We start from the raw sequence: 11019 nt of genomic DNA on the forward strand, positions 1-11019 counted from the left end.
TTTTTGTAAATGGTTGAATGCCTAAGAACTTCTAATCTAATGTTAATTAGTCATTCTTTCTTAAGCTTTGTTGTGATGTTATATGTTGGAAAGGTATGTGTTCCGATCTTAGGCACAAAACATGTGCCGGGACTACCGGAATGGTATTCCGGTTAGTCATTGAGGTTGTAATTAAGCAAATGATCCTCCTGATGATTAATTGGAATACTATTTGGATCGTTCCTCACATTGGTCGTCTGGCCGTTGAGGCAAGGCATGCCGCTGCCCCAAGTCTAGATGCGCCGCCACAAGATCAGGACTCCGAATTCAGATGGTGGGATTGAGATGGGGATCGATGGGGTTTGGGAGCTGCCGAGCTGGGACGATGCACCTCTGGGCTATGCCTTCCAAGCTACCCAGTAGGCACCACAGATTCACAGCCTAGTGCCCCACGGCCCACCAAGCTACCCTTCGTTTCTTTCCTCCCCAGGAGGCACCAACAAAGGCACATAGCAGTAGTCAACAGAGGCTGAAGAGCTCGTGGGAAAGGGCAACTTTGTTTCTTCTCCACCTCTGACTAGTTGGATGCAACCACGCAGGGCAAGGGCGCAGTAGTCAACAGGGCTTCGGACGTGACCTTAAACGCTTAAGAGTACTTGGCTGGTTGCCTCCCTTTTGGCCTGCCTTGCCACTCTCATACTTATCCAAAAGTGCACTGAATGTGGGTTTTGGTTTTCTATGCTTCTTAGTGGCTTTGTTTTTGTTTTCATTCACTTTCCAACAATCAACCTCGGGGCTTCTAGGTTTGATCATGTTTGGTTGCACATTATCCTCACGAATAACCACATCCTTGCCTTTAGTTGACTCGGCTTGAGATGGCCGAATCAATACCTTCTTGCCTTCAAATTTGATCATATTGACAGGGAATAGATCATTATCTAGCAAATTTCAATGGCCCTTCATTAATGGCCAATTGAACCTTCGACGGAAGACATTGCAATCATTAGTAGCATAAGAATCAGAATTATGTTATTTATAATATGCACGCTTCTTAAGCTCCTCAAGTGGTGGAATAACATGATCAGGAGTCAAACTAATACGTTTTTTCTATAGAAAAAGATCAAATATCTTATCACACTTTTTCCATTTATCAGGAATAATGCATGCTAAATCTAGACTTCCGAGTCAAGGGCTTGGACTTGGCCCTTGTGGAATACAGCTCTAACCCTAGCCTACAAGTGCCATATTCGGGTGAAAACACTTAAAGAACCCGAATAGATCTAAAATTCAAGTCAACTCAAACTCTGATTGAATACCGAATGGTTTGGTAAGAACAAAAATGTGAACATCGGACCATCCGGTGAGTTCAATTTGGCTGGAACCCTAAACAATTTCCTAATGTACGCCAGATAATCCGATATAGACTATGAACTTGCCGGAGGGTTCCGCCGGACCAATTCTCAAACCTTTAAACTCTATGCAACAAATCGTATCTATGCACACCAGATTGTCCAACATTCATCAGACACCTCACCGGACGAAATTTTCCAGGGAGCAAAACTTTCTGCCAAATTTACCTTTGCGCTTACCGGATAACCTGGCGTTTACACGGGAACCTTCGCGAACAAATTTTTCCAGAGAGCAAAATTCTTTGTAAAAAATCATGCTTATACTCACCGGTTGATTCGGCGTTTCACCATATGCACCGCAAGACTATTCAACGTGTGGAATGATGGACTTCTACAGACTATTCAAGCACTCTTTAGACAATCAAAGCATATGGGTTGATTTTATCCGTGCCGACAGTGCACCGCGTTTCGGAGTCGATTTGAGGCCCAATCCGCCACGGATCAGAGTTAATCGTTGCGCTTTTGTTCCTACAATCCATTCGCCCTGCATCATTGCTCAATAAGAGGGGTTGTTAAGCTTTTGACATTGGATGTGAAAGCATCAGCGCCTTGAATTACGAGGGGCCAGGTGCCAATGCCTGCCATGCAGGTTATCCCTTTCTCGAGCCACTTCCACACATGATGAGAGAGAGAGAGAGATTGGGGAGTGCCCCAAAGAATGTGATCACCCAACCAACAAAACACCTCCTCACTGACCCATGCAAGAAGAAGATTGCATCTAGCAAGTTCATGACATATGCAGCACTCACCATCACAGAGGCTCTCTTTTTGCCGTTGCTCTCTGCAAATCCAGTCTCACCGGACGCGTGTGACCGGGGAGGTGTTAGTGCTCATGTAAATGTCATGGATTGGTGGTCAGTTCTTCAGTACCCAACGACCGTCATCGACACGGAAATGAAAAATGTTAAGCTGACACTGTTTTTTTTGTGTGTGAGAGAGAGAGAGAATAGGTGCCCTTCACTTCAGTTAATGGCTTGCCTTAGTAAGATGTGTCAGAATCTTCGGGAACAAATCCGGTGCTGCCACCTGTTTGATTGGCGATAAAACTTTTTTTCCCAGAATATTTTAACCAACTCATACCTGGGTTGACAGGTTCCACTACAAGATCCTAACCAATTAAGCTGTAAAGTTAATATTAAGGTATCATTTTTCTCCGAGTTAACCAATGGATTCCCTTTGTGAAATTGATTGCTAGAGTCTAGGGAGCAATAAAATTTATTCTCTGAAGACTCGAGAAGGATTTTTGGCATTGGTCTTTTCCTCTTTTTTCTTTTTGCATTTCAGATGTTGTTTTTGCTCTCTTGGAGGGAGATGGTGTGCACTTAGCTGCACAAAAGTAGCTTATATGGTGGGATCAGGAAGCATCTGGAACCCAAATAGTCTAAGTTGATTGTACTGTACAATATTGCTATCAATCAGCATAAAGAAAACTATATGACTATTGTATGAGCAGATAGAATATGAATGCTTCAACTTTTGTACAAACTACAAAAGTTCTCAAATAATCAATCAGAACGTAAATGATTTTTTTTGTGCCTATCTGTACCTGATATAGTATATTCAATTCTCCATCCAGTGTTTAGACAGATTTAGCGAAATAGTTCTATGACACAACATTGTTCTTGTGGAAGTTAATGCGAACTGGGCAAAAGACCAGAAGAGAACGCTGAAAACATTTAGAGCGACAACTGTTGGTGCAGTAAAATTTCTTGCTCGCGTTCATTTCTAGATGCATGTCCCAATGAGTACACATGACTCTTAAATATTGGACAAAGGGACCAAAATAATATCTGTGTCCTTGAACTGTAATGTTATTCACATTTTGTCTATTGTTATGGCAGTTGAGAGCATTACTGTCATTCAGGCAAGTTGCATAAGACCACGAAGTCTGCACCCACTTTGTTTGACGAGAGCAATAGGTTATTAAGAATCTGGTTCATCCATTTAGTCTCATAAGCTCCACAGGTGAGGATTAAGTCAACAAGAAAGGCTGTTACAGGATAGTCAGTCACATATCAAAATGCTCAAATATCTGTTTCCGAAAGATGGCAGAATCTCACTTCTAATAACCTTCTTCCAGGCTTTCGAGTGAGGTAGCAAAGGCTGCGCATTCCTGACAGGTAAACTGGCCAGACGGTGACAAATTTTCTTTGAAATTTGAATGCCTCTCACAGTAGGGACGATTGCATGTGCAGCATTTCGGGAGTTTGAGCCAGCAGTCCATGCACAGGAAGTCGGAGCACGCAAGTCCAGTCTCACCAAGCTCCTCCAAGTCGATGCACCCACCACAGGTTTCACATCTAGCAACACAAAAGAAGCAGCCTCGGCATGGGGACCAACTGTCCTTCACTTCCCTGAAATATAATCAGATCATCAGAATGGAGGTACACCAAACCTTTTTCAAAATGAGAATCGGTTCAGGTCAAAGTCAATAGACCTGCAGAAATGAAAGACTGTTCAAATATTTGAACCATCTAGACAAGAGCCAGAAAACAAAAAATAATCACCAAGTTGCTTTCATGTAGCCCACAGAAGCGAAAAAAATAGGACCTTTGGGACGATTGCTCAAAAGCTATTCAGAGAAGACACCCAGGTCAGCCATACCACAACCACAGGAGAGCAGACACAAGCAAATATCTAAATGTAAGACTCTTAGTGACTATCACAAATCAATGATAGAGCCATGAACAAGAAAAGAAAAGGTATAGTAATGCCAATTCTACCAATAAACTGCAAGGGGAATTTCCAATGAGAAGATTGAATGGGAACTCAAAGGATCAGAGATTCAGAGGTACAGACCTACAGTCATCCCTTGTACAATCAAACACCAACCTCACATTTCTGCAGATAGGGCAGACATCTACATCAATAGGGCACTCATCTTCCGTGTTGAGCACTTCATGGACTCTATGGTTGTAGTAAAGTGCTTGAGCATCTTGTTGTTGGCTACTTTTGCACATGAGAGAGTTGATTACATCAAGATGGTGGTTAGTCATCTTGCAGATGCCATGGAGTCGGATACGACTTAGATTGCCTTTGTGCTCATGCAGAAACTGAATAATTTTCACCAAACCATCAGCTGTTAATCCTGTACAACTGGGCACAAAGAGCTGCAAGTAAAAGAAAAACTTAGACTAGATACACCTAAAGGTCACTGCAATTATTGCATAGGAGAAAGTGACCAGATGAGAATGATTCCTCAGTAATGCTATATCCCGTAGTAGTTGCAGGATTTTGTCACACATGTAATCTAGATTCTAATCCAGAGGTAATAAAATTGCGATCAGACAAAAATGCTAGTAATCTGCAGTAGAAAACAAATTTATACAGATCGAATAAACATAAACGCTGGACAGCATCTATCATCCAAATAAAACAAGATCAATAAACATATTTTGAGGCGACAACAATGTTGGTGCCAATAACTCAAGAGTTATACAACAATCAGCATTTCTCATTTCCTTTTGGCTAGAACCTCCAAGATCACTCCAACAATTAGAAAGGGGCAACTTAACAAGCTATTTAGTACCCCTTTATAAAATTGGGATCAACAATCATGGTTTTCAGACATTCAGTATGAACCTGGCCCTGATTGGTGACACATTACTGGTTTCCAGCTAGTATATCGTTTCATACATCCATGGCAAATTTATCCATATTGTCCCCAGCAAGGTAGCTAAGGACAACAACAAAGGCATCACAAGCTGAGGGCAGTATAGGTTATGGTTTGCAAATTGCAGAGTTCCAGCATTTTTTTAATGAAAAAAAGTGTGTTCCAGCTTTTCATGACCAAGAATGAATAAGCATTTCCAGCGCAACTTACTGAGTAGGGTCTCATAAGACAAAGGCAACTTTATCAAATATCCAATCTATGCAGTTCTACTGTAATAACAATGCAGATTGTTGGATCTCTAATCCAAATAACCACCTCAGCTAGACAAGCGCAAGCAAAAAAGGCTAAGAAGTATAACAGGATCCGAATCCAAGAGAAAGCGAGGGAAAGAAATCCAGCACAATTTGGTAATTTTCATTGTTCGCAAAATTGAGCAAAAAATTAACTGCCCTTATGCCTGTGAAGTGGCTTTGCAGTAAACTTCTATGCTTTAAGGAAAAAAATTTACTCCACAATGGTGTATAGCATGTTGAGTCAACAACAGGAATATTGAAAGATATTAAGTCAACAATCATTAATATCATGTTGAACTCAAGTTAATCAGCAGGAATATTGAACAAATTACTGCAGAGACTGGCTACGGTCTCTCTCGATGATGAAGACAAGTGGGCATTTTAGAAGTCAGGGACTCATACAATAAGGTCTCCTCATCACATCATCTCTATTAGTGGTGTTGTGAGTGAGAGAATGTCTAAACTCTCAAAAGTAAGCTACCTATGACGATCAAGATTTTCGTGTAGCAGACATTTAGAATAAGATTCAATCTGCCTCACAATTGAAGCGGAAGAAAGGGAAAGGAAATCTTTCATGTTTGTTGTGTGGCGAAGAGACAACATGGCAACTTAGTGTGTTATTGTCGAAATTTGTTTGGACTTGTGTTCAGGAGGCTTTAGGGTGGTCTCGGAGACCAAATTCTATGTCAGATCTTGTGCATGGTTGGTTCCTCCTCCGGAATGATCCTATCCATGATTTGGGGTTACTGTGCTTAGCAGCTATATCATGGATGATAGATATGGCAGCTAGGCAATAGGATGGCAATGGGGAAACAGTTTCTTCACATGCCTGCTGATCAGTATTCAGCTAAACAGTCGTTTAGCGCATTTAGACAATGACTAGACGGTAGTCGACAGGTTAGCGTAAAATTTAGGGGGTAAATGCAACATTAAATGGCTAGACTGTCTAAACGGTCAAACACGGTCTAGACGACATGGTTAGACGGTTGCTAGACATGTTTAGTCGACGACGCGGGTGTCTAGACCGCCGTTCAGGCAATGGCGTGTTTTGGTGCAACTACACGTGAGGCAAAAAATCACACCTTGCTCATTAGTTTAGGATTTTATGGGGTGGGGTGGGGTGGGGTGGGGTGGGGCGGGAGGGGAAAATCAATTTGCCCTCTCCTCATCCACCGCCTCTCCTCTCAGCTCCCTCTGGCAGTTTGGCCTCAATCGTCGCCACCGCACCACTAGCTCTGGTCGCAGTGCCGGCGCCTGTTTTCTTTATTAGGCATACAATTCAAATTGTTATGATGACTATTAAATGTTGACCAATGATTAATGAATTGAATTGAGGACACAATGGAATATTGAAGTTGTATTTCTGTCTCTAGAAGGCATGCCTCAAATCTCACTTCAAAAATATAGTATGGAAATGGACGTATCGAACATATAGATATTTGAGTATTTGCATGCTTGCTGCTACTGTAAAAATCGTCGGCAGCATCTAGTCGGTCCTCAAATCTCACTTGAAAAATATAGTATGGAAATGGAGGTATCGAACATATAGATATTTTAGTATTTGCATATTTGCTGCTACTGTAAAAATCGTTGGCAGCATCTAGTCGGTCATCTTAACAGTCTAGACACTAGTCGGTGGGGGGCCAACTGTCTAGCATTTGGTGCTTAGGTGAACACTACTGCTGGTGCCTTGTACAAAATCTTCGACTTCTTGCAGAAATGGAGTATCTTACTTTATGCGGATGATCAAGCCAAGTTCAGGTTGCTGATGTAGTGGCTTTTGATTCTGGTTCTAATTCTTCCGTCAAGCTCACTAGAACGATGGATCCTAGTCATGTGTTAGTGTAATATGTCAGTTTAAGTGTTGTTTTGGACTTTATCCTGCGCTGGTGCCCCCAGCTTTTAGTTTTCTGTAAGACACTCAAACTGTATGCTTTTAATTATAAACTGCAAGCACGTGTCTAAATCAACACAAAATGAACCAACCGAAAAATTGATAGGCACAATGAATTCAATTAATACCTACCGCTGTCTAGAATCCTTTTTCTGGAAGTCTTAAATATGAATACTGGAGAAAAACGAAAAAAGGCATCCATGTGAACAATTGACATAAGAAATAGTGCACAAAGAGTATTCCAGCCAAAAAAAATGTATTTGTGCCAAATAGTTCGGTTATTGTAGTCTAGAACATAATTGTGGTCACTATTCTTGATCCCATACACATGCAATGCAACTGTGATAAAAAAATAAAAAATAAATAAATAAAACCCTCGACCACAGGAAGAAGACATCCCCCTGGCTGTCTTAAGAGAGGGGAGTACTGAACCCTTTAAGAAGGTACTCACACGACCTACGAGTACCCAGATTCGAGCTTGGGTGGGTGTCCTCTCAATGCAACCATGAGAAAGCATGCTCCTAAAACATGAGGTCTTCTACTACATCATGCAATCACAGAAACTTTGCATACCTGAAGAAACATGGGCACCCACCCTATGATCAAGACCAGACTATGATCTATCATTATGATCAAGGCTCTTTCCCCAAGATATAGACCATTGATTCCTCCCACTCCCCAAAAGATACTCCGTTAAAATGAGGTCACATTGATGGAGAACACAAATATGAGAGCTGCTGTTCATCTGACATTTTCCATAGCAAGAGATTCATAGCATAACAACCATTATGCCAGTAAAAGTTCTTAAGGAATAATGAAGACTATCCACCTAGTTAACTTCAACCAGGTGCATTTGATCAGGTGTGTTTTCTAAGTAAGCCTTTTTGCATGTAGTGTTTAGTGTTGACAGTTATTCAAGAGAATTAACTCTGTTGGTGAAAATACAATTTGCAGAATGGAAATGTACACCTACTGGTCCTACACTCCTACTCTAATGTAATTGAACCCTCAAACAGTGGTTTGTCACAGATTAGGGAAAATCCAGTGGGAAGAAAGAGAAACCTTAGCTTCCATTGTTATTCATTTGTCATCCTTCGTAAGAGAAGTACTGTTACTTGCCCTTTTTTGGGCATGGTATAACCAATGATTGATTCTAACAAATTTAATTAATGGTCCAACAATCTTGATAGATGTGCAATTAATCATGACAATATAATATATGCCTAAATAATGAAGTCCTGGAACCCCGATCAGTCGCTGTTGCGGCCCTCTTCAGTAGTTCCAGATGGTATGCTGCTTATCCAGTCCACCTCCTGTACTGAGAGATCAGATTCAAAAGCTAGCTCATCCGGAGCTCTGCGACTAGGATACATGTTGATCTCATGAACTCACTAAACACCGTCTAGGCACCAGGAAACCAACATCCTAGCACTTGTACTTGATTGAGTAATGTGCTCCACAAACTGAAGCAGACTTCAAAGTCGCATTTAATTAATCTCCTTCTAGCAACAACAAAATTTTGCTAAGAAATCGTGAAAAAATAGATATTTGTACCAAAAGGGTCTCTATGAATCATTACAGCTATTGAAAGAGCATCTCGTACCTACTTCTCTAGTTGTTCTACAGTAATAAAATGTTAATTCCTCACAGCAATACCTAGAATAGTACAGTTGCATACTCCTTTCCACATATGCTATCCAGTGTGGGCCTAGCACAGCAAGGCTAAGCCTAAACATGATCCAAATGTAGGCTCCTTCTCTTTCTCGTTTATCTCTTCATATGTATCTATCGATTATTGCACAGGCAACAAAATTAATTTTCTTTATTGTAATTGTCATTCTGATATCGGTCTCTATAAATCAGTCCGGTCCGCTCTCATCTTTTGTTGCATGTTACTTCATGAGCTCATGGCTTCAAATATAGATTTGTTTCTCAATCATGCATTGTCGTCTCAATCTGTTTATCGTTGCCCACCATCGTCTATTTTACGACAGGGAGTTAGGGGGCATTTTGCCTGGTTGCAGTACCTAGCTATCATTCTTAGATTCATGATACAACTACACTTGTTGCAGTTCTTTTCTTTTATTTGTGTATCTAGTTGTGTCCTTCCTACCTATGTTTTCTTGTGATTAGCTATATTCATGAGGTCCATGTTGACAACAATAATATTAAGAAGGCTAGCTAGCCTAACCAGGAACATCAAGAACACCAATATTTATTTTTCTGACATTGAGGTCCAATTGTAACTTTAAGCACAGGGCCTCAAAAATGCCAGGTGCAATCCAAATGCAATAAAATCACAACATATTAATAAAGAATTATTTGTATAAGTAAACACTGAAACTTGAATGGTAAAACTTATCATTCTCTACATTGCCCTCTTTGAGTATGATACACGGATCAATCTACTCATAGAAAAAAATAGGGCACTTAACTGCCCCAGCATTTATTTAAGGCTATTTGTAGGCACCAGGGATGATCCTTCCCCGGTGGGCTAGGTGCAATTGTACCCACCTAGCCAACTGGCCCCTCCCCCTTGCCAGTTCCTATGAACCAATCTGCTCATCTTGTTTCTTTTGTAAAATGGAATGAATACTTCGATTTCATGTCATTCCTCTTAACTGGCATCATCGAGGAATATGACACACTGTTAATGGAAAATCGAGGAACATTAACAACAGATTTGTTAAGATTAATCCATTCATCAAACCAAAAACTACTCCTAAGCGAACGCCGTGCACAGGCATAATAACAAACACTACCCGCGCACCACCCATTACGCGCGCGTGATTCCATGAACAACCCAATCCATACACTTTCCACAGTTTCACGCGCGAGAACCATCGCAATACCTCAGTGACGCACGGGTTACGCTCGACGACGCGTAGCAGGCCGGCGTCGGAGACGCGGGGGCACCCGAGGAGGTGGAGCAGCCGGAGCCTCCCCTCCGCCCTCTCCGTCAGCCCGAGGAGGGCCTCGTCCGTGATCCGGTAGCTGAGCGGCGGCTCCACGGCGAGGCTCCGCCACAGGAGCGGGTCCCCCGCGACGGCGTCGCGGAGGCGGCGGCACACGCGCCTGCAGGCCAGCAGCTCCCGAAGCCGCAGGTGGCCCAGCGACAGGAGCAGGGCCTCGTGCGGCTCACCGGAGGAAGCAGCGGGGGCCGGCGGAGGGGGCGGCGCCGTGGAGGCTGCGGTGGCGGTTGTCGGCAGCATTTGAGTGGTCAGGCCGGTTGCCTTGGGGAGGGAGGAGAAATGGACGGCAGAAGAATTACAACCAAGGCACGGACTTTAGAAGGGTTCTTTTTTGGAAAATTGCAACCATATCATTATGTTACAGCCTCTGTGTCAAAATACCATCCAAACTTCCACGCTTGCCAAAATATCAGTCCTTCATATCCCTACTACTCAAAATACCATTATGAGGTAATTGAAGGTAACAGAACATGACAAAAATACATATATCCTTACCCTTTCATCTCATACACATTTTGGCAGTAACCACATACTTAAACCAAATCTGAACAGCAACTATCCATCTCAAATAAAACTAGTATGCATCACATGAAGTAATTATCAACCATGGAAACAATTGCAGCATACACCAACATATCAAACTGAGCATTCATGATATATAAATTAGGTTCATAACCCTTCGAGGTTCAACAACAAAAGATAGGGCCATAATAAGTTCATAAACAGAATCCAAAATATATAGCTAAGATGTCATTACTTATGAAAGACCACATTAGGCCGACATGTTTGATTTTAGTGGGGAATTCATTGCAGCCTTTTCACCTTGTTAGTGGCTTTGGATTAGTGCTTCCTCCAATTG

General features: G+C 41.9%; 1 protein-coding gene across 2 annotated transcripts; it reads right to left on the reverse strand.

The window, feature by feature from the left end:
• Positions 1 to 3304: 3304 nt before the first annotated feature.
• LOC133899022 (F-box protein SKIP28-like) lies at positions 3305 to 10468 on the reverse strand. 2 transcript variants are annotated; one of them, XM_062339910.1, is made up of 3 exons: positions 10041 to 10468; positions 4221 to 4498; positions 3305 to 3742 (listed from the first exon to the last, which is right to left on the reverse strand). In XM_062339910.1, the coding sequence occupies exons 1-3, from the start codon at positions 10398 to 10400 to the stop codon at positions 3451 to 3453; spliced, it is 930 nt and encodes a 309-aa protein (XP_062195894.1). In that variant the 5' UTR covers positions 10401 to 10468; the 3' UTR covers positions 3305 to 3450. The 2 variants fall into 2 exon arrangements, with proteins under 2 accessions (XP_062195894.1, XP_062195893.1); XM_062339909.1 differs by having other exon boundaries at positions 4188 to 4498; positions 10041 to 10467.
• Positions 10469 to 11019: the final 551 nt, after the last annotated feature.

Source organism: Phragmites australis, chromosome 18 (assembly GCF_958298935.1).
Source record: "Phragmites australis chromosome 18, lpPhrAust1.1, whole genome shotgun sequence".
In the NCBI taxonomy this organism is placed as follows: Eukaryota; Viridiplantae; Streptophyta; class Magnoliopsida; order Poales; family Poaceae; genus Phragmites; species Phragmites australis.